The 27,187-nt window shown below is 40.0% G+C and overlaps 1 protein-coding gene across 1 annotated transcript in view; it reads right to left on the reverse strand.

Moving 5' to 3' along the window:
• The window catches only part of plxna1a (plexin A1a), a 217,393-nt gene that overhangs the window by 94,314 nt on the left and 95,892 nt on the right, over positions 1-27,187 (reverse strand). Inside the window, 5 exon segments of the mRNA XM_063884697.1 lie at positions 9,999-10,113; positions 16,872-16,971; positions 19,032-19,185; positions 19,476-19,599; positions 20,913-21,013. Coding sequence (XP_063740767.1) covers positions 9,999-10,113; positions 16,872-16,971; positions 19,032-19,185; positions 19,476-19,599; positions 20,913-21,013 — 594 coding nt within the window.

The raw sequence follows: 27,187 nt of genomic DNA on the forward strand, positions 1-27,187 counted from the left end.
TTTATCAAGTAATGATCTCCAGCTCCAGACTACATGCTATATAGGAAACACTCCCCAGTGGCTGTCAATGCACTGAATACTGTAGATCTCTATGTAAAAAAGAAACTAAAAAGTGAGGTCACATGAAGGCTAGACACAAATTGATATCCATCGGCACAGAAGCCAGATTTTGCTACGACACTCTTGTGGGCCTTGCTGCTGAAGGATAATAATGTTTTGTTGTGTGGCTTATGTGCGTCTCGCAGACTGGTTCAGTATGTACAAGTGCACTGTTCCTCCCATGTCAGCAATGCAGGACCTATTGGCCTTTATGAAACAGAGGCTCATTAAATAAAAGGCTCTCTAGTTCAGATATTGATTAAATATGGGGTTACCCAGAAAAGCTGTGAGTTTTGATTTTTGAAAATCGAACACTGATATATCCGAGCGTGGTGCTCTTTCATTTGTTCAGATATTGTAGTACTCCTCATTTTCATTTTAATACAGTTGGTGTTCTTTTATTCCCAATAATCCTAAGTCATAACATGTATACCTTCCTGTGCAATAAAGGCATATTCTCATTGTTTGGTTAAATTAGTGTTAAACCTGCATCAAGCACCAGCAGTTTGGTCTTCAAGCAGGAAAGTCAAGTTCTTATGTGATTGCTTTATATTTGAATGGCACTTGGCCCTCTTCGCACCAAATTGGGCCAGGAGTTGTTTCGCAAAACTGCTGATAAACTAATGTCTTCCATGTCGAAGGGGCAGGTAATAACACATTTGCCAATATTATTTGAGCCATGTCTGGATTTGTCCAACAGATCAAAATTGTAGTAGGCAATCAAGCCTTTTAAAAGCCTGGGAAAAGACCTCCACTCGCACCACTTCTACGGAGCTCTTCATCCCCATTAGAGTAGCATTGTCCTGTTTGATATCGCTGATGACCAAGTGTGATTGTGCGTCTATCTGGATGCTATCAGGTCTGGATGGTCAAAGAGGAGGATGTAGCCGATAACCATCAGCTGGTGGATCGATAGAAGCCTCTAGAATACTCATACTGTGTGTGTGTGTGTGTGTGTGTGTGTGTGTGTGTGTGTGTGTGTGTGTGTGTGTGTGTGTGTGTGTGTGTGTGTGTGTGTGTGTGTGTGTGTGTGTGTGTGTGTGTGTTTCTGAGGGTGACACAGAAGATACATGATAGATAAAAAGAAGCTCTTCAGATTGGCCTCACTAAATACGGCCCGTGTTCTATTTTTTTTTCAGCCTGCAGGATCAAAATTTGATGAATTTTGTTTCATCTTCTGAGTGGAAAATGACACAGTGCTCCATGTCATGTGGGAACCAAAAACAGGCTAGCAACCCAGTTTAGACCACGACCCAGTGAATAATAAGAGGTTTCTGTGACCCACCTAAGAATCATCCAACCTTTCAAGGTCAGAATAAAAGCCCATGATAAACGTAGTGACTTCCCCAAACTGCCTTCTTCTTATTATTTGGGTTTATTTTCTCCATTAGTCTCAGGATAAAAGGATGAGTCCCACCAGTTCACTGGTCCCAAAGGTCCTACGTCGGAAAAGTGTAAGCAATACACAACACAGTCAACTTTACAATAAAAGATATCGCATATGCATATTCACTGGGGCCACAAACTTTTGAAAGAGATAGCTTTCCCTTTGCAAGACCCATCTCATGTTTTATTCGGGATACGTGACTCATCCCCTGTGCTTCGTTTTAGCAGCAAATCTTTTCATCTATTTTGCTCAAATGACCCAGGTTCCTCAGTTGTAGTCTCAGGTGGAACGAGGGCAGACAACCCCCCTTGCACAAGACTAGGAGCTCTTCTGTTTTATAAAAGACACTTTGAACTGTTAGAAGCCTTTTGGAGTGTCCACCCACTCTTCCCAGCCCGTTTACTATAGGGGATAGGCAGCGAGGTGGAGGATGTGGTAAAGATAAAACACAGAAAGAGTTCACGCTGTTATGAAATGATATTCTGACATTTAAATAAATGTATGAACACAAACAATGCCTTGGCATCATTACGGCTTACTCAGAATAGTTTGCCAATGTTACTTTCTTTTGAAAAAAACGTTGTTGTTTTACCCTAAACATTTCTAATCAAAGCCACATGTTACCTTTTCTTCTCATCTCCGGGGGAACATACTGTTAAAGGATCTACACTGCTACTCAACTTCACTAACAACAAAGAAAAAACTTTCAACAAAGTAGAAATTGAACTATGGCAGAGAACACAGTGCTGGTACCTTTAACTTTTTTTGTAATTGAATGAATATTGATGCAACAAATTGGGCTTACATGTGGTGAAGAATGGCCCTCCATTTCTTTTCCTCCTAAAAATTACTCATTCAGACAAGTCAAGACAATTTGATTGATTCATAAAGCCAAGAATCACACATCTCCCAAACGGTTTTGCAATGTCTATAGTGTACAACAACCTCTTTCCTTAGAAGTAATCAGATCAAATGTTGCCTGACAGTCCGTTGATTTAGTTTAGATGAATTTGGGAACTTTTAGGAAGGTAACCTCTTTAAGACCAAGGCGTTTTCAGAGGTTTCTTGCTTTTCCTTCCACCAGGCTTAAGAAATGTTTGCTGCTGTTTGGTAGATCCGTAAAAGATGGGTTTCTCGATAAGGGGCTCATCTTTGCCAATTCTTTACCATTTCTATTTGGGCAAAATTGTAACAGGGACTGAAAGTCAGGTATCATATTGATAACATTATCCAATAATTACAACCATGGTAGCACTGAATTATGTAAATCAACACTACAGTTTTTCTGCTTCACATCATGGAGCACATCGTATACCAATTAACAAGAATGTGAGTTGTCACTTTCAAGGGCAGAAATGCTTTTTATATTATTCTATTCTATTCTATATAAGTAGAAGCAAATTGTACTAACGAAACTAAACCATCATCCAACTCAAATGGAATGAGTCTTTGCCTCTGTTTCTGTCCTTGGATTTTCACAATAACCCTTTATCCAATAGACTTTACACTTGGAGGGTGTACTGACAAAGGCCCAAAAAAAGGCCCGAGAAAGTTGCAAAGAGCAATACTGAAAGATAGCAATCAGACACGTTTTGAATTGGCTCTCCACTAGTTTATAATAAAGGGGTACTTCAGAAATGAGTAGCCTTGAAAAAAGCGGGGACAAAACCAGCATATGGTGCAATACATTGTCTTGTAATCCATAGTATTGGTCAAACAATCAAAACAGTTTCTTAATACACGTCATCAGGAAGCAAAGTAGGCTTCTCATTGTGACATATTCATTTTACTTTGTGATATCTATAGAGTTAAATATATATATGTAAATGCAATGTAGTCATCTCCAACATCCTTTTCCCTAAACTTTTGAGTCTTTAATGAATGCATTTGGAATAAAAAAAAACCTTATGTAGTCCACTGCTTTTCATATGGTTGATATGGCCTGTTAGCATAGAACAATGGACCGAAGAGCATTGATACCGAAGTTAATTCCCCTGTCCCTCCACCTCAGTGCACTATTCAACAGTTTGATGGCCGTTAAATGTATCCACTAAGAAAATGAGCAGCAATACAACTCTTTCAAAACAAATTTTATACATATGATTGCTCATGTGCCCTCATAGAAACAGTGTAGTTAAGCTTGTGTGAGGGTAAGCCAGGTCATACGGGAAGAAAAGAAGGTGTGGAATTAAGACACACAAGTGATACAAGAATAATAATAATATTGTTCTCACACTATTTTATACATTCATCAGGAATGACACAAATATATAACATGTGTTTGTATGTTGCAAAGATAGAAGTCAAGAATGGAAGCCAGGAAAAAAACACAACAAACAAGGATGTGAATGCAAAGTCAAAATTTGCCTATGACTTAAACATGAATTACATCATTTTTACAGGCAAAAGTATGTTTTGTAAGACAAATACAATGCAATTAAATGGTTTCTCAGCAGCCAATCTTCCAGGAAGCATAAAAGAAATAGGGCACATAGCATTAACTAAATGATGAGGAATCATTGAGTAGATTCTGAGGAGACATGATGTCGTGACCCTCAAGTATCCTTTCATCTCCTGAATGGTTAAACATCTCCTCCCACTCCTCCATCCTTCTCCTCCTTTCATCAACCCGCTCGCTCTTTGCTCTCCTGCTAATGTTGCTCCCTGCCACGTTGATGTCTTTCTCCTTAATCTGTCTTGCTTTACAAGACTAGTACTTCCTCCCTTTCCTGTCTTCCTCCATGAATCTCAGTTACCCTTCATTTTCTAAATCTCTGCTGTCCCACTTTCTAAGTTTATTTACCGAAGCTTTATTTAACGGTTGCAACTAATACACGTTTAATCAATCTTAATTAAATAAAGCTCGTTGACAAATTGGCCTACGGCAATTTGGTCAAATTTGCAGTCCAATCTACCATTTTGCTAGAATAATGAGACAATTAAAATTAGGTCCCTGACACAAACTTAATTAGAGGCATCTTATTGTGACCTCTCACCTTATTCTGGAGAGAGAAAACAATTAATAACACATTGAGCAAGGGTGTTGTGATAGCTCTCCCTTCTTGTCTGTCTATGTTTCACCTTTAACATGGAATATGTTGTAGAAAAAAATAATTGAAATATGTATTTAATACAATGCAAATTGATAGATCTAAAGGCAGATCCCTAAATATGTCAATGCTTTTTGTTTTACTAGGTACACAACTAAAAAAAGCTTGATTTCTAGTTCCTTTTTTAAATATATTGTGTGTTTCTGTACACTGAAAATAAAATAAAAAATGTGTTATGCTAGTGCGTGTATTGGCCACATCTCCCTTTGAAAAGAAATGTTCTCAATGGGACTTTGCTCGTTAAATACATTAAAACACATTCAGTTTATAAAAATTAAGCTTTAGGGATACACTAACACAAGAGAAATGATCAGAGAGCAGTGTATAGTAAGAGTGTAATTGATTTATATGCCTTTAATTTAGCATGTATGTGCACATTTACAGACTGGTCAAGAAACCTGCATAATAAAAATGTTTAACATTTTTTGCAGAAGGCACTTTTTCTAATGCGTTTATGTGTACTGTGCATAGAGTTTCATAAATGAGGCCCTTAGTTGTTTTAGCAAGCTTGCTTCTTCTTCTCCAACAACTAGGCCACTGCCACACTCCTCCCCTATGTTTTATTGTGGATGCTCCACCTTTCGCTTCCCATCTCATCTGTCTCTCTCCATTAAACACGCCAACGATCAGAGAGGCATCTGGAGATGCGTCTTTAAGCTTTAATACACTTTGAATAATTAACACACATGTGCACACACACACACACACACACACACACACACACACACACACACACACACACACACACACACACACACACACACACACACACACACACACACACACACACACACACACACACACACACACACACACACACACACACACACACACACACACCACACACACACACACACACACACACACACACACACACACACACAGCTGAGTGTATCAGTGGCAGGCAGCTCCCCCAGCCAGAGAGAGACCCAGAGGGAGAGGGAAAGCTAGCTCCGTGCCAACCCCAGCCCCAGAGCTTCTGAGCTGGGCAACTGAGAGCTGTGTAGCAGCCTGTGCTCCATCAACAATGGGAAGACAGATGTAATTCTGACACCCGTAGCTGAGAGACAACAAAAAAAGGAGTGGAGCTCCAGCTAATTGACTTGTTGAAGGAATTAGGGAGCGGATGAATAAGAGCCATAGGGATAGAGATCAAAAGACCCATATGGAGTTGGTTGGGTATGCTTTTATTGTGAGTGTGACACTATTTCAGGTGACTTGACACAAAGATATGACTATCTAACCAAGTCACTCATCATGGTGATTTATCCTCTAATTAGTGCCTTGAAGGCTACAGCTAATCCACATATCTATATTCCCCTTCTGTTCATTTGAAGCCAAACAACGCCTGCTAATGGTTATCAATGAGGCTGGGGTACAAAGCCACCAGTTCACTGTAGAACGATGCAAATAAAGTAGAGAAGCAAGTAGGGAGGAAGAGAGAGAGAGAAGATCACACTGAGTCACAGATGGTGAGGGGAAGTTTCACATTTTGAAAAGGTCAGTGCCTTGATAGTTAAATAAACTGCTTTAGAACGGTTGATGCAGAAGTGCTTGCTCCTGATGAGAGCTTCTTCTGACAGAATCAGATGACTTCACTGAGCTTTAATGAATGCATAGGACCTAAATAAATCCCATCTAGAAGGAGAACTTTCCCAAACCATGAATGGAAAAAAATGACACTAACAAAGACTTTAATAGTCTTTGTGCCTAAGCTGAAAGTGGTATTCATTATATGTAACTGGCACAAAGTACAGGTGCAGATGTCAGTGTGGTGGGTGGATTGGAGTATGTCTGACTTTTGTACAGGAGACCCTTAACACGCCCTAACATGTTTTGTTTTATTTATAAATGCTGAAGTCTGCTTGCATCAACTTAACTGGTGGGTGGTTGCCTGGATAAAATTGCAATTTGTTATGGCAAAATCAAACTGAACGAGGGAGCTGTGTTTCTTTTATATGTGGCATTTGCGCCAAGGTGTTTTAAACTCCCATCTTGTCAAAAACAACCTTAAAAATGTGACGCAACAGTCCTCTAGCTTAGTTTTTAGGGTGCCTCTAGTGGCCATACTAGTTATGACAAAAGTATTGGAGGAAATCAAGCGTGGCGTCAAAGAAAGCAAAAACACACAGTTTTCTTACTCATGAAAAAGCTTTTTCTGAACTTCTTGTATGTTTATTTTACTTACTTGTTGGAAGCCAAAACAAACATACGTACCATACTTAAGTTACCTAACAAACATACTTATTTTAAACCAAACCACAAACTTTTCTTAAACCAAACCAAGTAGTTTTGTTCCCTAACCAAGAAGTGAACTCATTTCTGGTTGATGCTGTGTATGTTAAAAAACAATGCTAAAGCAGTACGCAGTGCGCTTTAAACTGGTAACTTCAAAGGGTCGTGACCAAGTCTCTGTGTCACATGTAATAACATAAATAATAATGTGTCGAGATGGTAATGTCCCCTGTAAATACTGAACACAAAAAAAGAAAAAAGTAGACACTAATATTTATGCTACTATTAGATTTATATGGTCTTTTTCCCTATGTGCCTCGCTTTTCTTTCAGCATCAGTATGTGTGCTTTTGATGGTTACTTTAAATAATATCTGACGGCAATTCTAAAAAAAAAACTGAAGCTCATGTCATAAATAACAACCAACTTGTTGTAGCACTGTAAATAATTGGAGTTGGAAAAAAAATCTATCAAAGCTCCCATCTGGGGCTGTTCTTGGCAGACATTTTCTGTCTATACTGTCAATCATGTACTGCATTCATTTATTTTTGGAATATGAAATATCCTGAGTGAGCAGCGACAGCATGTAAAATGAAAGAACGACTTAATTAAATAGCAGGCAAATTTATCTCAATGAATGAAGGGGCAGGCAAGCGCACAGACAGGAAACTAAATGCAAACAAATCTAGTTTTTTGGGGTCTTATTATTGTCTTACCTTTCCTATTTCCTTGAATCTGAATGAAGTCATTTGAACCAACCCGTGGGCCCAGCGTCGGCCCAGCCGGCTCTAGCAGTCCAATGCTAGGATTCATTGAAGCAAATCAAATTTGTTTGTCTCTGTGTTTGTTTGTCCTGGTGTTTGTTTCTCTCATTGTTTGTGTACACATTTCCGTTCATGGCCTTCTCAAGTGTCTCTCCGAATCTGGCAATTTTCTGCCTGGTTGCCTCTAATGTGCCTCTCTGTTTATCTGCTGTCACAACACAGCTGATTTATATATATTTACATATCCAGGAAGTGACATTGCAGAATTGCATTTATTTCAAAGGGGTGGAAATCAAACATTTGCAAACAGGAGGAAGAAAGAAATGTATGTACCTGTTGCACAGATTTACAGATGCCAGGAGTTTCATCAGATATGAAGTGAAGTGAGCCTCATAAAATATGACTAATGCCATTGGGAAGATAACCAGTGTAGTGTGAATTCAATCACTTTGGCAACCAAATGCTAATGACGCAGGGGGAAACTTTTTTCAGGCAGCGGAGATGGGCAATATTGCTTTCAGCGGGGGCTACGAACTGGCAAATTGGAACAAAATCAAGGCTGGAGGAGATAAATGTGTGTTGACAAAACCGCTGCTGCTGGCTCACATATGTACTCCTTCAAAAATGTTATCCATTCAATTTCAGCGAGACACATCAAAATCACATGCATCCATCAACGAGCTGTCTTTTCATAACAATAATCCCTGTTAAGATTTGGGGATGGTTGTGTATAAAACCCCCTGACATTCAAAGTGTCTTGGTAACCATGGCAACGCCTGCACCAAAATGAGTACATCTGAAGGGATAATAGATTGGAAATAACTGAAAAAAAGATGGCTGAATTGGTGTGGTTCTCCAAACAATATGAGGATGGATGTCAGCCTGCTGTGTTTATAGGACGAGTAATGAAAGGGTGTTCCGAGTCAAGTGTCATCCCCATTTCACTCTCACACACACACACTTGCACACACACAAAATGCCCTGAAATTGCCCAATTTAAAAAGATATCACATATACACAAATATACCTCACTACCTCACTGGAGCTTAAAGGGACAGTTCACTCCAAAATCAAAAATACATTCTGTTTTTCCTCTCATTTCTGGTGCTTTTTATCAATTTATATCATTTTGTTGTGAGTCTCGTAATGGAGGACATTGGCCGTAGAGATGTCTGTCCAATATAATGGAATTAGATGGGACTCACAAGGTGTGTGGATCATCTTGGGTAATTAGAACATCTCGGAAATTGCTGCTATCTTTTTCTAATGTACTTTGGGCAATTAGAGCAATACAAGGAGATTGCCGGCTGTTTCCATTATATTGGAGGGAAGGGAAACATCTCAAACACTTGGACACTCATACACAAACCATGGAGAATGATAAATAGCCCTACAAATAAGAACAATATGTGCTTATGCTTTTGGGGTTAACTGTCCCTTTAAGTGAAGACAATGGTCATGCATACAGTATATCCATGCAAACACAGCAAAATCCTAAAGTATACAAACACATAGGCAACCATATCTAAAGATATGCATGTAGATACACACATGTATACATCCATGCCGACCCACAATGAGCACTTTACAGTTTTTCTGATTATAAGCTTTCATCTCAGGTTTTTCTGCAGAGAAAGATGGAAATGACGAAAGAATGAGGGAAAGAAAGCACATGCAATTAAAGGCTGAGTGAGAGAGGAGAAAGGAGGACAGCTTGAATGTGAGTCCACAAAACACATGAAATGTTCCTCTGAGTAATGAAAGAAAAAAAATCTCACAAAGTCCTCTATTGTCTTGCACACGCACAACATTGATTTTAAAATGTGCTACAGTGAAGGCGGTTTGGTGTTAAGTGCAAATTTCCAAAGACACAAAAGTTCAATTGTGTTTGTCAGTGTGAGTTTCTGTGTTTGCAAGAGAGACAGAGAGAATTACAGAGGGAGACAGAGGGACTGTGAGAGCGAGTCGGTGTGTGTATAGATGAGGGTTTTCATGCAAATGTAACATTTGGGACGGTAGCACGCGCCGCCATTAGCATACTCATTCACCCCGACTTGTTTATAAGTGAATAAATCCAGCGCTGTTTGGAGTACGACATCTGCTGCTGGGCCACTCACGGCAGCGCACACACACACACACACACACACACACACACACACACACACACACACACACACACACACACACACACACACACACACACACACACACACACACACACACACACACACACACACACACACACACACACACACACACACACACACACACACACACACACACACACACACACACTTCCCAGCTGCACCCTTGAAATTACTATGCCACTATACCACATGTGTGCAAATGCATCACGTGTTGACTTGTATGTCTGCACTTCTGGATGAGTGTGTGTTTCCCTTACCTTAGAGGTGTTGACTCGTCCCTCTTGGAAGGAGCAGTCGCTGGCGTCCTGTGTGCACATGTGGCGATATTTGCACCAGTGACAGGGGAAGTTTCCATTAACGCAGGACAGGCACCTGGGGGTAAAGCAATAATATGACTAAATAGGTTGAAATACGGTCATCATTTTGCAGTGTTACCAATTTTCTCAGATTTTCTTTAAAAGGAGTATACACTGCTTATTTGTCTTTACTTGGTAAGCTAACAGTGTGTTGCTGTGCATGCTAACTGCTATTGTTCTAGAGTAATGCTAGGTAAAATAGACTTCTATGGTAATTTAGAAACATTTGTCTAGAACAGAATATTTAGCTGGTGTCTTGCTTTATTTTTTGTCTGTCACATTTATATAGTTGATATGTACGTAAAAGTTTTAGGAATAAAAACCCAATTATCTGTCATAGAAAAAACTTAAATTGAAAAAGTTCAATTTTGCCAGTTGCCTGTCCCATGCTCACATTGTAATCCGAAAGACAGTTTGATACATACAAAACAATGACCTAGTACATTCGAAAAAGTCACACCTAAAAGCATTTACAGTAGGAAACAAACAGACATAAAAAAAAAGTGGCAAAAACGTTCCTTATTACTTTTGTTTATATTTTCTAATTTGCAATCATCATAAAAACACACTGCCAGCTAGAACCACTACCAAGCAAACGTGACTTAAATTCCTCACACATGAGATACTGTACAACAGGAAAGTTGCCGCCAAGTGAAACTTTTATGGACGAGGCACATTATTTCATGACAGCCCGAGCGTGAACGTGTATCCACACTTTTGCAAAGCATCAAATGTTTACGGCCAAAACTCCAGAATCACGTTGGAATGACGCGTGTCACCGTGTCCCCGTGCATTATGACTTTATTCCAGCTGTCAGCGAGGCAGAGAGGGAGAGAGAATCCTTGGCGATCCACTCCTCCCTCCTTATTCTCCATGCTTGGAGGCTTACAGTGAACTAAGCTGGCAGACCAAGATAAGCCTGTTTTTATATAACACTTGCTTTTTTTCATCTTCCTCTTCTTTTTTTAGAGTAGAGGAAGCAATATGAATACATACACATTCATATAGGAATTACCAAACCAAAACACATGCTATCAAGAAATAAATGCCAAGAAAGTTTGTTCAACTAAAGAAAGGTTAGTTTAGGATTTCACTTAACATCACTTATGAGTAAAGTTTAAATAGTTATTCCATTAGCAAAGCTTGGTTCTCATTATGAAACAAAAATCTGTGTGTTATGCGTAATTTCCTATATTATATATAAACGTCCACTGATAAATATTTACGTCTGTGCTGTGTTAAATCTCACTTTTGTTTCTTATCCTCACATTCTTGCCATTTTAACGCAGGACTTCTTGGCTAGCTGAGGAACCACTTACTGTCGCAACAAGTCAAAAGTGAAATAATTACAGAGACTGACACAAGTTGACGTTCAGCAACTCTTTTAAAACCCTGACGTTCTCTTTCCTCTCAAACAAGTAGTGGCTCTGTCGTCTTTACACCACTTCTGAACTACATTTCACTTAACTGGCTTAACAGGGGCGAGCTCTAATTACATGTAACGTCAGACTCCTTTCTAAGATGCTGTCACTGTACTCAATCTTAAACTCAACCCACACACACCCACTGTCTCTGCCCGTCAAGTAACATCTACCCTGACTGATTGGGAACCGATAAGGTCTTTTGTATGTTTCCATCATCCAGTTATTGGTGCCCATGTTGCTTAGTGTAGCTTCGTTACTAGATGTAGTTTTGATTTGTTCTAATTGAGGTCTTTGCTGACATTTTGTGACACATTTTTCTTCTGTAGAGTTAGATAAGGAGAAGATGCCAACCTATACCTGCATACTAAATATGAAGCTAAATTAACCTAGCTTAGCATAAATCAAGTGGAAACAGCAACCAGATTAGTTAGGTATACTCTTTTACTTGCAGAGTTAGATGAGTACATTAATGCCACTCTTGTGTCTGTACACTAAATATGTAACTGAGATAGCTAAGCTTAGCATAAATGAGCGGGGAACAGCAAACCAGACTCTTCAGGAATTATTGGCGTCACTTGTTAATGTACTTGGTACCTCTTTAGGGTCTTTCTTAAATGTGAAGTAACATGCATCACAGAGTGCAAACCAAGCTAATGCAACGAGATCTTCCAGGATTTTTCTCCTTGCTTCACGCCATAACACTACTTTAGGAGCAGCATCATTCAGTAGATATGAAGCGCTCATTCAAAGCCAACTAAGCTAATTGATTTTTAAAAAAAAACTTCTTAAGTACTACACACCAGTCCTTTAAAGCTGTATGACATTCCTTTGCAAGTCTCTATTCATGTTAAGTGAAAGCTAGCATCAGGGATTATTATACTGTAAAATGCTTCAATCCATAAGGCCACATTGGGCACAGTGAGACATTCATTTCACAGAGCATTAGCCTAAACACACAAATATTTATGTCGCTACCTTATCAGTGACAGATACAACTGAGCAGTGACTCAGTCTACATTCATTTGTACCAAAAGCAGATCAAATCTGTCTTGGGAAAGAAAGGAGTGCTTTATTACTTGGAAGAGCTCCAACTAATAGGAAATGCAAACTTTTTCAGTTTGAAGAAAAAATAAGATCACAACACCAACATCCCTGTTTGACTGACAAGCAATCTGTGACAAGTGCAGTGCAAAAGCATCACATAAATGAGCCTCCAGTGGGGTTTAAAAGCTGGTCCTCCAAACTGAAGGACAATTGCGCAGCTCACAATGCCACCATGCCGGCAGAGAGACTGACTTTAAATTGGATTTTAGTCTAATCCGCGTTCTGTCTTTGTCCCTCTGTCCTTGGTTTTATTCAGATTTCAGAAGGTTAACTCCTAAATCGCCTGCGCTGGAGTGACAGAGTGATAGCTGCTTCATATAGCCGCCGTTAAGCTGGTGAGACTACACTGAACTGCAGTGTGAGTTTATAATCAATGCCAGAGGATTTCCATGGGGAGAAGGGTGGACTAAGGTTATGCTAACACTCTGATGTTTGTTAGCAGAGCTGGTGAGCCAGTTCCTCCTCACTATTAACCCCGGGGTTTATCGATTTCTTGTTCGCGGGGACCATGTGCCCACACACTGCTCGTGACACTCGCTGACTGAGAGGCACCTATATACACACAAGCTGTCGGGCCATGTTGACATCGTAGCATTGCTCTGGGTCACCTGGGCAGCCGAGACTTGACGTATACGTAGGGCTGTCAATGCCTGGACGACTGGCTTGGGTAAGTGGCTGCGCTGCTGCAATGTAGTCAATAAAATCCCCTGCTATTTAACAAGGCCCAGCCACAGAGCCGGGTCAAACGCCTTTTCATCTTCTTCCGAGCTTTTCTTCTAGCGAGGCTGGATCGATGGAACAAAGCTGTTGATATGCGAGCAACCGCTCCGCACAGACGTATATGAATGTGCCCACTTAATGCTGCTCAATGAAAGGATAAAGCTGAAATTCTTTCCTCATTAGGAAGCATCTAAAGCCCACCAAAACATGTGTCTAGCCAAACAAAGTAGGCCAGTGACCCATTTTGAGGCACAAGGCGTACAGCTTTAATATCCTAATCAGTACTTTAAGCAACTATAGGCTTGTTGTGATTGCGATTAAAAGCTCAGATTGGCTTGACATCATATCTCCCACATATCTCTCATGTGGATAGTGTTTAGAAGAGAGATAACACTGGCTGTGCTATGAGAGCTATAAATAGGCCTCTTTGTGTTTTATCCAATAAAGCTCCAAAGTGAGCGGCACTAAAGTGAAGCATACATCATTAAGTTATACAGCACAGGGAACCAAATGAGAGGTTTGGATTCTCAACAGGGGAGCAAGACTCATGATAACGTATTATTGTAACTTGTCACGGCAATGTCCAATAGCAGTAGGTCTCAACCTGCAGTTTAATTAAAGCTGGGTCACATTAATTGAAAATTGGACCAACAACTGTTTCCAAAAAATACTCTAATGGCGATGTAATCACAGAAACTGTTTCCAACAACATAACAAAAAGTTGCCAATGTAGTCAACAGGGGGCCAAAGCGAACTGTCTGCCTGGAAGTGACAGTCCTTCAAGGGGGCCCAAGCGTGGGCTGCTCCCCTCCCTTGAGTGCTTCCTTTCACTGCTCCCCTTTCATATTGTAATGGTCATGGTGGCCTGTGGCTGCGGCGCTAACCTTTTAGCTGTGTGGGACGCATTATTCCTGCCACAATGGACGCAATATCACGCTTTAAATCTGTCTTTCCCTCTTCATGACGCCTACTCGGTTTGCTTTTTAACTCACCAGCTCTTGGGGAACTTCCCTTGTTGCCCTCTTCCCTCCAGCGCTCTCATTCCACTTTGTCTCTCTTCCCCTTTTTAAAAGATCCATCATCGCTGCTCAATTAAACCATTCCAAACCTCTTTTTTAATGCAAATGTTTCATATTGTAACAGTGTATGTAACTAGTTCAAAGCGTAATTTGCTTTCCGTGCGTTCCTCCAGCCAGTGCGTGCACCTGTTCTCATGTGTGTTTGTGTGAGGCTGGTGAAGCAGGTGCTGCATCCACCTCCTTAGCAAGGCTGTGGGAAGTCGCACACAAGCCAGTCTGGGCGCTTGCCTGCAGGCTACTAGGCTTGTGCGTCTGTACGTCTGCGTGCGAACATGTGCTACCCTTCCACTCGCCCGCCACGCCCACGAGGAGAGCTCCATTATTTGCTGTTGAACTGCACCGCCTCCAGCGCCCGACTTCCTACTGGCAATGTCAAAGCTTCAGGGGTGAAAGGTGATGGATGAGGGAGGGAGAGGTATATAATATGTGGGTTTAGGTTACAGCTGCCGCGGTGATAACTGCACTGTAGTAGTACTGTCCCGCAGAGTCCTGTGGGGGCCAGCGGAGCCAACATCAAAGGCCTAAACAGCAGCACGCCTGTTTATGCAGCAAAAAAGGGGAGGGCTAGGTGGAGCTAGCAAATAGGCACACATGTACACACAAATGAGAAAACTCTTCCTGCCTGTACAAACATTTGCATAAACATATACAACCAGTACATTGCAGGCTCTTTAACTCACAAGGAACAAACAGAAAGCTGTTGTTCCCACTCACCTGTTTCACAAAAGGAATCAAAGCCATTGAACTATGCCTGGAGGCCCTGAGAAGTGGCCCAGGTGAGCTCTCTCTACATGCCCACTCCATTATGACCATCTCCACACAGACACCCAGCTACAGCTAATTAACGGCCTATTACTATGCAGATATATTCAGGGCCAAGAGCAGCGTGCAGGCAATAAATGGGGCTTGATGAACGAGAGAGGGGCAAGAAAAGGGAAACGGGGGGAGGACTAAAAAGGGTCGCGCCAGGATTGGAGACGGGAAAGTAAAAGGCAGACAAGAGGAAGGTGGGAAAGGCAGGAGAGGGAAAGAGGGCAAGGGGATGAGGGGGAATGATGGAGGCAGAAATAAAAGCAGAACAAGTTCACTTCACACTCCTTAGTAGATGTTGTAATGCTGGTGATTCAGGAATTAAGGGTTATGGCCATTAATCGCAATTTCTTTAGGAGGAAAATTTGAGTCTAAAATTAAGCTACTTGTCAGTGTTATAACTTAAAGTATTAATGGTCTATTTTCATAATGTTTCTGAGATGCATTAAAAATGCTAAAACAAAACAAAAAACACAAACAGTGCCTTTCTCTTTGACTTTGAAAACAGATAAAAAGGAATAGGAAAAAAGCCCCAAATGTATAATTTCTTTAGGATATTCGAAAAATGATGGAAAAGCAGTCATCAATATACACTTGGCAACAGAATGCTGAATTCACTTTGAGATTGACACAGATGCATCTTTTTAGCAGGTGTATCGACACAAAGTGCAGATACCTTCAGTGAGAGATGTGAGTCTGTGCCAGGCTGAAGAGACTGAAGAGAGAGAGTAACAGCAACTTCAGAGCAGTAGCCAAGAGTCATTTACGGAATGACATTTTATTTATTTTCATTTAACCTTTATTTAACACGGCAGGTCAATTAAGAAGACATTCTTCTTTCATTATCAGGCTCATCTTACTCTCGTCCTGCCTGCCTCTGTTCTCTTCCTGTGGATGTTTAACTGAAAAACTCCACTGGCATTTAGAGACAGAGCGACTTCATTTTAGAAAAATATTTCTTTCTGATTAAATATTGCACATTTAAACTCTTTTCACGTTTACTACATTTTCGTCTTCAGAGTGCTTAGCCAAAAAGTTAGCTACTTGATGAGTAGTCATCGTTTTTGTTTTTTTTGTCATTAGTCTCTAAGTGCTCAGACGGTGCTTTCTTTTTCACATACTCCTATAACGCAGCACCCCTTTCACCCTCCGTCTGAAACCAGAGCCCAGTCTGCTCTCTGCCGCCGCAGGGGGTATACAAAAACTGCTTTTAGAGCCAGTGCTGAAAAGCCAATCAGTATATCAATAATTAAAATATGGATAATTAATTTCCAGGAAACACGACTGACGCGTTTAAGATCCGAAAGCTTGGCTGCTCTTCTAGGTCCTGCATGGTTAGGAATCGATTTATTATTTCACTCACCAGTACTCCCTTTATTGCTTGAGATTTAATTAACTAATTGATTTGTATAAAGCTTAAATACATTGAATAATGAATTAGCAAAGGTTGCATGCTGTTCTCTTCGTTATAGGAGTCATTTGCGGGCCAATATTTTAGCACTATTGCTTTCGAAAAAGGACCGCAGCCCCCACTTTATTGATCACTGCTTTTCCGCATCTTGCAAGGCACTTATTCCACTTCATGCAAACTTAGCAACAAACTTTTACCTTTGAAATACAAAAAAAAGAATACTTACGATTGGTGCACGCTGCAGTTGTAGAAGATAAACTCAACGCTTGCAAACTTCTTCCCCGTCTCTTTCGACTTCAGATACAATTTTATAACACGTCGGTCACCTACAAAGAGTCACAAAACACTGTATTAACATTCAGATTTTTCTTTTAGAGTCATCCCATATCTCTATTGAGTACAACAGATGTTATCTTATACAGTCAGTATATTGAAAATGTGTTATGAACCCAGGATCAGGCCCAAGACCAGGCAATACATTCGGAAATGTTAACTGCCTCATTTTCGTCAGTTCTTGTACAGCTGACATTTTGGAGCCGTAATGTAACTGTTGGAGAGTAAGCAGAGCCTAGAGCTGCGTGAATAGAATTTTAGAGGGAAGCTGCTCAGCTGTCCATATAAATGTATGAGTTTTGTGCATTATGTTTTTGAAACAGCAGTTTCTCATATTAATAATCACAAAGAAATGGTTGCATTTACAGAGCAGATTGACTCATGTTTCTTACAGTTGAGTGAACAGGCTGAATGAAGCAAACTTTTTATTTTTGACACCATCAAACAACACAGCTCAACCGAGAAGCACAGAATGAAGTAATGCCTTTTTTTGTGCCTGAAATGTGACCAAACTTTTTTTTTTCAGAATGTGCAACTTTGAGACACCCTGTGAACCTAAAGAAGCGCTTCCAACTTGACAACAGTGTAAGCCTAATTTATTTACCGCAACAAATACATGACGCCCCAATCGTAAATATATAAATAAATAGCCTTATTTTAAATGCTTACGGATTACCCCAGTTAGCTAAAGCAACAACAATATCAAAGTAATTATGAATCAACTTTCTAACTGGTACCGTATCTTGACAAAAAAACAGAATAAACATCTTCATGCTCTTGCCTAGCTAAACAAGGTCGTATTTGCTACCCAGCTATCCAACTAACCATAACTTACTATGTAGTTATAATTGTTCTTTTTTTGACTGTCTTTCTAATGTCTGAAATTACAGCATCGTCCTACAGTTATTTAATACAGAAAAACGTTAGCATTTTTGTGGAATTAGCTAACTCAAGCTAACTGGCGAATGTACAGCTAAGCTTGATATCTTAAGAGAAACAGGGGGGTGTGATTTTAGTGATGTGTTTCAGCTTGTACTAAGTTAACTCAAATCTGCCAATTTGGCTTTAACCCTCTCAATGTTCTGAGTGACAAACAACTCCATTCTACACATACGCACACGTTAGCACTGCACACTTCTTGTACCCCTGAGTGACGGAGACTGCAGTGGACAGAGCCACACGTCCTATCGGGCAGTGAAACGACTAGGCTCTTGCGCCAGCTATTGTGCTTGACATCTGACAACTATATTCTGCTTCAACCCACAACAAAGGAGTAGAAGATCATTTGGTACTAGCATTAAATCACACACGTCATTTGCAAACATTGTTTCAATAACTGACTAACTACTCCCCATTAAAAAAGTTAAGGACACTTAACGTAGCGAGCCTAACCAAATGAACCCCGGTTACTGTGGATTTCTCCCTTACACTTTAAGGCATCATTGCATATAAAATTGTACTAGCAGGAATAGCCTGTAATAGTCAATGAAATCAATGGGGCAGTAGTTGGGCCACATCTTAAATTGCACACTGTTCATCATGCTTCCTGGCTCACACTGGTGCACAACTAGAACACAAACAATTGACACATGGAAGCACTGGTGCATTTTAAAACCTTGGGGCACCCGATGATGCTACGTCTCAATGAACAAGTGCCCATGGAAATCGAGCTTCAAACATAGGGGTGAACAATAAATAGGCAATTATGGCTGATTATATGTTCCGTTGTATTAATAATAATGAAATTTATTTAATGGGTACATGAAACACCAGTCCGATCACATACAACCTTTAATTGAGCCTTTCTTTTTTTAAAGTGCCAGATTGATACCACATGAAACTACATGTTACTGAGAGATCAGCAGAAGTCACTGAAAACACGCTTTTATGCTATTGCAGTGATGGCAGAAGAGATCAAATGAAGTTAATAACACTTTATCTCGCAATGATATTGTGCTTTAATGTCATATTGTTGTAACAGTTTAACTAGTGCACTTTCTTGCTTTTATGTGGATGTGGCAGAACAGTAATGTTAAGACATTTTTTTCATTACCTTGGTCTCGAGTGATGGGCAACACTTCTTTTGTCGAAGGGGACAGGCAGAAGATCCGTCCTCCATAGATGCGACCTTCTGTCTCTACATAGTCCTCAAATGAGCAGTTCACTCCAGCAGACAAACTGGGCACATTCTGTGCCTGAAGTGACAACTAGGGGAGGAGAAGGAGCAGAAAGGAGAGGGTGAGGGGCAATATAAAGTTAATCTACTGTTAGTTATGAAATAAGCAAGATTGTTCTATTTTCCGACCCCAATATGTCCATATATATTCAGGTTAAGTTCAAAATGATTGACAAACTGCCAGCTATGACTCAAGAACAAGCTTGATTTAATCTAATTTCACATTTATCTTGCTCATTTGTGCTTTCTAGCTTCCTTTCCTCAATGTCTCCCTGTATGACAAACAACACTCACATTCTGACACATATCAGCACACTGTACCTGCACTTCTGACATGGTGACGGAGACGGTGTCAGGTTGGACCGAGAGTCGCACGCACTGCTCCACTCGGGTGGTGAAACGCTGAGGCTCCTCTGCTCGCTCGCAGTGGTCCTTCCTCGAACATCTGGAGGAGGAATATATACTGCAGTCACGAATCCATTCAAAAAATGTATAGCAAGTATTCAGTTGACTTTTACTTGGCATGTTAAATCCACACTAGTCATGGCTATTGGTTTACTTATATAACTTGACTATAACTGTAGTCTCGCTCCATCCTTAAAACAATATTTAAGTGTACTTAACGTGAGGTTGCCCTAACCAAAATGAACCCCTGGTTTACTGTGGATTAAGTTCCCTTATCATTTATTAAAAGGCTATCATTATGGCAGTCAACTAAAAAACACTATAGTATAGTACAAGCGTCAAATAAAGAGCCCAGCACATAGTCAGTAAAAAACAAATGGGGCAGAGTTAGTTCAGGCGGTCACGATGCATTAGCTGATTGGCACCAGCTGTTCATTCATGCTTCACCATGGCTCATTCATCTGGTTGGCTATCAATTGACTAGTAACATTCAATTAATTTAACACAGGTGTGCATGGTGGCATTTAAAACCTGACACCTCGATAAAACTCTGATGGCACCTTCATCCCAATGTACCAATGTGCCAAGCATTTGGAAATGCTGGCTTTAAAAACATTTGGGGTACTATATATTTGCAATAGGCAATTGTGGCTGATCTTATACAATGTTCACAGTTGTATCTAAATAATGTAATGAAATTATTTTAATGGTGTATAAACCACTTCACCTATTCACATACAACCTTTGTAATTATTAGCCTTTACAAATTATATATAAAGTGTGCCAATGTAAGCACACATTGGAAATCAGTGTTGACAGAGAGTATCAGCAGAAGTCCGCACTTGGAAATACACGCTTTTTGTTGATTTTAGCAGTATGCAGCAGAAAGGCCAAACTTAATTATCAGTTTATCTATCGCAAATGATATCTTTAGCTTTATATTGTACATTTTTTAACAGTTTTATCTTGTAGTGCACATTTTCTTCATATTGTACTGCTTGGTGTGTGGGTCAGAAAACAAAGTAATTTAACCAAGGAGGCAGCTTCTAGCCCATAAAAACAAGTAATAGAAAATGATGTATTTATTTATTTAACAGACGGCTTTCATTTTGTCATTCCAAAAATGTAATTTCTTGACACACGAATAAATCCATGCTATCACAGAATGATTTTAAGGGATTTGTTTAGCTGAACACAACCCTTAAAAGGCCAGAATTTGTGCAATTTTTGTTGACACACAAAGCAGGTCCACATAATACTACTCGTCATAACTTAATATTATGTAAAGAGAACCCACCTAATCTAACCAATGAAATTACATCATGAATTGAAGAAAAAGGTGTATGCACTTACACATTATGCAGCACACACCAGCCACAGTGAGGGTCCCCTGCTCCAAGACATGCTCCACAGGAACTGTACTGCTCACAGCTCTCCACTGGTACACGGGTGACCTGGAATTAAAACACACACACAGAAATACACACTTGGTTAATATTGCACACAAACCCTGTTCACAACACCTTCAAACAGCTTATACCATATAGGTCCAGTGTATGCAGGATCTACTGGAGGTGTCCTGTGCCTGGAATATGAGATTAGGAGGGAACAAGCCCACTGTGACTATCAGAGATAAACAGCTCTGGAGGTGCTGCTTACAACTCCACACTGCTGCATACCAGGCTAGCTAGAGGGGGGAGAGTAGAGGTTTAAACACATGTAAACACACACACGGGTTAAGATTACCTCCTCTGACAAACATCTCTTTGTGATATAGTATGTAATGTTCTCCAGTGGATCATGAAACACTGATGAAGCAGGCATTTTACTTTAAAATACTAAAAGGTACGTATATAGAAAATGAAAATACCCCTCAGAATTCTTACATACTTTACTTACTGTGAAAACCCTTTAAAATTAAGAATGAGCCTCCTTGGATATGTATTGACAAATTTCTATTTTATTGGTAATTGGATTAAAATAAAGTTTGGAAAACCGTAACTTTTTTTTAGTAAAGAAAAAAGAAATTGAGGCAACAGGAAACACTTGAAATGTATTATTTCCACATTTTCTCTACATATGAACTAAGAAATGGTTAACAAACATCTGTTCTAGTGATAGGAATAAAAAAAGGACTAAGTTTGCTTACTGCGTGTGAATTTCTTACAAAGAATATGCTATTGTACAGTGCTGTATATAACACCATCAAGATAAGGATCAAGAGTTACTTGTCCGCTAAATCTCTACTGGTTGCCATCTGTGAGTCTGCATGACTAAGATAGGATGAAACTTTAATGATCTCTGGGGGAATTGGAGAACTTGCGTATTAACAAGGACATCAAACAGTGCATTCCAAATGTACCTGCTGTTTAAACTGAAACCAAAGTACGATGAGATCAGGGGAGGGGGTGAGAGGACATATCATTCAAGAAGACCATTTCAACACATTTGTCTATACACCTGTGATTAAACATGTTTTCTGCTGCCGTTTGCTTTTTCACCACACACCATCTGTCTGCTCTGCAATCAGTAAGTTACCATGACTTTCACCCATGTAAAATATTTTTAATTGAGGATGTATCCCTTAAGAAGGCTTTTTGAGATGCTTAAATCATAGCTGTACACACTCCTGTCTACTCTGTGTCTGTTAAATTTCAATAAAGCAGCAGTGTATCAGCATCCATGTGTTGTATTTCATCTTGCAGGACGGAGTTTGTTCGTGACAGACGTATTGGCAGACAGGGTGCTGCCTCAGGCAAATATGCATACACGTGAAAAAGTTACAAGGTGGACCAAATTAAGAGTTTGAGACAATTTCTCTTGTTATGAAATATTTAAATATATCACAGAACGACAGACACGTTTACAGGCACATGCCCGCACACCTCGAGCAGCCTCAGTCAGGTGAAGTAAGACATCAATAACACTGTGGAGGCAGGGGGGTACACCAGGTGAGTTGGAAGGTGGTGAAGGTGAATTCTAATGGCAGCTGCGGGCATAGCAGTGTAGGAACCTTCAAAGATGAAACTCTTCCTTCATGCACCTTTTTTTTTTAATTCCCAACCTTCAAACAGGGAATCAGGCTCTTTTCATGTCCTCTGCTTGAACAACCGCTGCATGATTAATCAAATGCATACCTTGATTTGCATGTCACTGTATGCTTCAAATATGTTATTCCATCAGATGAATTTAAATACAGGTAGCAGGCTCTGCTGCCCTCCTGCAGAGCGACAATTCATTAATATGTCTGGTTCAAGTTATCAAAGAATGAAATATATCAATAACTATTTCATGGGCTGGCATGGCATTTGGTAAAAACATTCATGGTCGCCAGAGGTGGACCCTTTCCACCAGGCGGCCAAATGTTTCAATTACTAGGTGAAATATCTCAAAATCTGCTTGATAGTTTACCACAAAACATTTCAACATTCAAGATTACCTGACTTTAAATGAGAACAGATGATGCTTGTTTCTTACAATTTAATTCCTTTACAAAACTTTGCCATTTTCATATCGGTCTTGAGGGAAACGTACACTCTCCCGGTCACAGTTTTCACATTGGGAATTGAAACAAAACAAAGCAAAAATGCTATAAAACTGCTTGGTTTGGTTAAGTAAAACATTGTATTTTGGCTTTAAATAAGAATGCTTGAAGTTACGCATTAAAAAAAAACCCTCAACATTGACATTGACACAAACAGCATGTCTGTTGGAAGGTTTACTGGAAAACTACACTAGTTGAAGACTTTGTGTGCACAATTTGTATACATTTTGTAATGACAGCTCCTTTATTTGTTTTCCCCAGTACGTATGGATATGCTCCTTAAATGATATTATGTATAACGTGGCATCCCTATAAAGCTTTTTAAAAGCACATCTCTAAACTACAAGCCGGAAAAAAAACCTCCATTTCATCCTCCGAATGTTTACCTCCTCTTTCTGTGTCACTCTGATGTACAGTTGGGATACAATAGCTTATGGCAGATTCATAGCATGATAATAGTAACCTGTGTCTGATAACTATTATAATGCTACCATTACCAGGCCTCTCACAGGACACAAAATAGGAGTAAATTGCAGTCATTACTAGGGCTTGGACAAATACCATGCTAGATATAGAGCCTATCTGATAGAGGAGAGGGAAAAAAACGTGTCACGCTCAAGCACAATAGCCAGGGAGAGAAGTTTATTCAATGGGGCTTTGTGGTAGTGGGGAGGATGATGTATTCCAATGGAACAGTTCAATTATTGAGTTTTAGAAAACAGATAATGGGACGTGAAGCAGGAGATGCTCAGCCAAAGACTCTTTGTCTTACTGAGGTGGCAAAGAAGCATATGTGTGTGTGTGTGTGTGTGTGTGTGTGTGTGTGTGTGTGTGTGTGTGTGTGTGTGTGTGTGTGTGTGTGTGTGTGTGTGTGTGTGTGTGTGCGCGTGTGTGCGGGCGTGCGGGCGTGCGGGCGTGCGGGCGTGTGACAGTAACTAAGAGAGAACCACCTTTTTATATTAAATATGGTACTTCCATTCCTGGCCTATTTGCTGTTGCAGAGGGGAACACATTCATTTTGTGGACAGTGGAGGGAGGCGGGGAGGAAGGTGGCAGGTGGAATGAGGTCGAGAAAGATAGAAAGAATGATATCACCGTGAAGAAATGTGCTTTTTAAACATTAATTTCAGTCTTTAATCTAATAACGGAAGGTGATTGTGGACAGAAGAACCTCACAGGATTCATTTTTTCTCCAGAGTGGAGGAAAGAGGGAGCGCAGTGGAGATGATAGGGGGAGAGTTTATTACAAATAAATAACAGCTACAAATGAGCCTCTCTCATTTGGGTCATGATAAAGAGGCTCTTAATTTGCCTAGTGGCAGATGAGAGGAGAGAAGAGGGAAGGGGGGGGGTGGGGATGCAGGGAAGGATGGATGAGAGAGACACACAAATGTAATTGCGAATGATGTTTCATTCCACATATGGGGCCCGTGCGGTTGCAGCGATACGCAGCTATAGGCCCGGCTGTAATTGTCCATTCTGTATAATATGGGGGAAAATATAAGGCGCTATTACGGCACAATAGGCTGATGGATGGCTTATTCTGCAAGCCAGCTGGATTTTGAAACTAGCCATACAAATGCACATGTACGCAGATAATAAACGCGGAGGTGCAATTTGACTTATGCACATTCTGGCGTTAGTATTTGCACATAGATATTGTCAACACATGTGAGTTCATAAACAACAAATGAAAACATAAATTACTATTCAACGAAAACAAGATCTTCGCAACATGCATATTTACACACGCACACACACACACACACACACACACACACACACACACTTAGTATAGATAAACTAAAGTAGCTTATTCTATTTTTTTATATTTTCTTTTCTTATTTGCTTTTCCAATTTCCTTCTTCTCTCATGTTCTGTTTGCCTATGCCTGACTTTCTGTTTTGCTCTCATCTGTCATGAATTTGGCTGGACACACCGAAAAACACAATAAATGAGGCCATAGATCACAACTAGACACGGACAGACACAACCTTGGAGGAAAGAGATGGAGGGAGGAGAAACTTAAAAAAAAAAAAACGTAAAAAGGATATCTCCATCATTAGCCTTTTATCATGTTTTTTTGGTTTTGTTTCATAAGCTGTCTAACCACAGGCAACTACTGGAAAAGCCACATCCCAAAAATACATGTACAGTGCCAAACTTGCAGTTATATATCCAGCTAGGTGGAAAAACAACACGTGTTTGACAGCGAAAATGAAAACCACAAGCTCAAAAGTAATCCTGTTCACTACTTTTTCTTAGTCATCCTTCCCTTTTGTGTGACTCCTTTACAAAATATAGAGAAAAGGAGAACGTTCTTTGTCTCTAAGATTACAGAGGATAACTGACACTGTAAATCGCACTGGCCATGACTTGATTTAAATATACATTGACAATATTGGCGTCGACCTTTCAACTTTATAAAAGAAGACCTAGAATGACAAAATAAAGGTTAACTTTATTCTCAGCTTAATGGAAGTAACGTTAAAGGAGTAGTTTTTCGGAAATCCTTTAACGTTAAATCTGACGCCACAGTTAGCTTAGCTTAGGTAAGACTGGCTCTTTTTAAGGTTTAGTAATATATGCATACCAGCTGCTGAAAGCTCACTAATTAACACATTAAGAATTGGTATAAAAGCGGAAAGGCAAACACTACATGTTTCAATGTTACAGGGAATAAGGAAACAGACTAATTATTGGGTTCTGTTAAGTCTCAATGTTTGCCTGGCAATGTAATATCATGTTTTATACAAGACGTAAAGTGAGACTCGCTGTTTCCCTTAGTCTAGTCTTTATGCTAAACTAAGTGTTATATTTAAAGATGACATTTGTTGCTTATTTTTAGGTTCATATTTGTATTTTGTGTTGTTCTTTCTAACTGCACAAATGTATATGATCTATGGTACTTGGCTCCAAAAATCTGCACATCCATTCAATCATAAATACTTATGTGAAAATCTATCTGACAAACCCCAAATCCTTCTCGAGTCTCTTGGTCGCTCACACACACACAAAAAGTTTAGTTCTTTCACAGATTTACTCATCACATTCCCTTGTTCAAACCCCAGTCACGCTGTTCCTCTCAGCCACATTAAGACATCTCTCTCTTTCCCGCGCTGTCGGTCTCTTTGACCGGCTCACAAATCATATTCTGATCAGCCTATCACTCATCTCTCAGCTTTGACAGACAGCCAGTGTGTGTGTGTGTGTGTGTGTGTGTGTGTGTGTGTGTGTGTGTGTGTGTGTGTGTGTGTGTGTGTGTGTGTGTGTGTGTGTGTGTGTGTGTGTGTGTGTGTGTGTGTGTGTGTGTGTGTGTGTGTAAGTAAAGAAAGGACAAGGACTTTGGGAGATACCATGCCATTCAGAAATATCCATGTGCAATAGAATTTGTTTCAAAAGTATATCATGCCATTGTTACTCAAGTTTTCTTTCAGTATTTCACAGCTCATATTAGTCAGTCTTTAATTGGTCGATAAGAGGATATATGATACAAAGAATGATATCAATTTAAACAGACACATAAATCAAACGGTTGAGGAAGTCCATTCCAAAGGCCTAAACTGCTTGTTCGTGCTGAGGCAGTTGGATTTGCACTTTCCCATATTACAATGGATTACAAACATGAGGAAACAAGACTTATGTCCAGTTCCCTAACCCACAGAAGAAAACATTTAACAGGCTACACGCAGACTGTTCAGGGGCAACTACTATCAATACTTGCCCAACCGGCTGACACTTGTCAACTGAGCTACCACTCATGTTAAAAAAAAGTCTGCTTATTGATACCGCTGGCTAGGGCTCATTAAAAGTCAAGCATTTCACTTGAACTTTAGACAGCAGCATCCCTGTAAGACTTCAATATGTCAGAAAAACTACATTCATATTCACAGTGGTCTCAGTGCTTTGAATAACTGTCTTTAAGCAATAGTTAACCTACCCATCACTAATTTCGATTGCCCTTAGAAAAACAACTACTAAGACATGCCTGAAAATCAAATCACCAATTAGCTGACAGGCCCCTGAGGGCACTTCCAGTTGATTTCTGGATCAACTCCTCATTATTCTTCCTTTCCATGTCTAC

This window comes from Eleginops maclovinus, chromosome 1 (assembly GCF_036324505.1).
Source record: "Eleginops maclovinus isolate JMC-PN-2008 ecotype Puerto Natales chromosome 1, JC_Emac_rtc_rv5, whole genome shotgun sequence".
Taxonomy (NCBI): domain Eukaryota; kingdom Metazoa; phylum Chordata; class Actinopteri; order Perciformes; family Eleginopidae; genus Eleginops; species Eleginops maclovinus.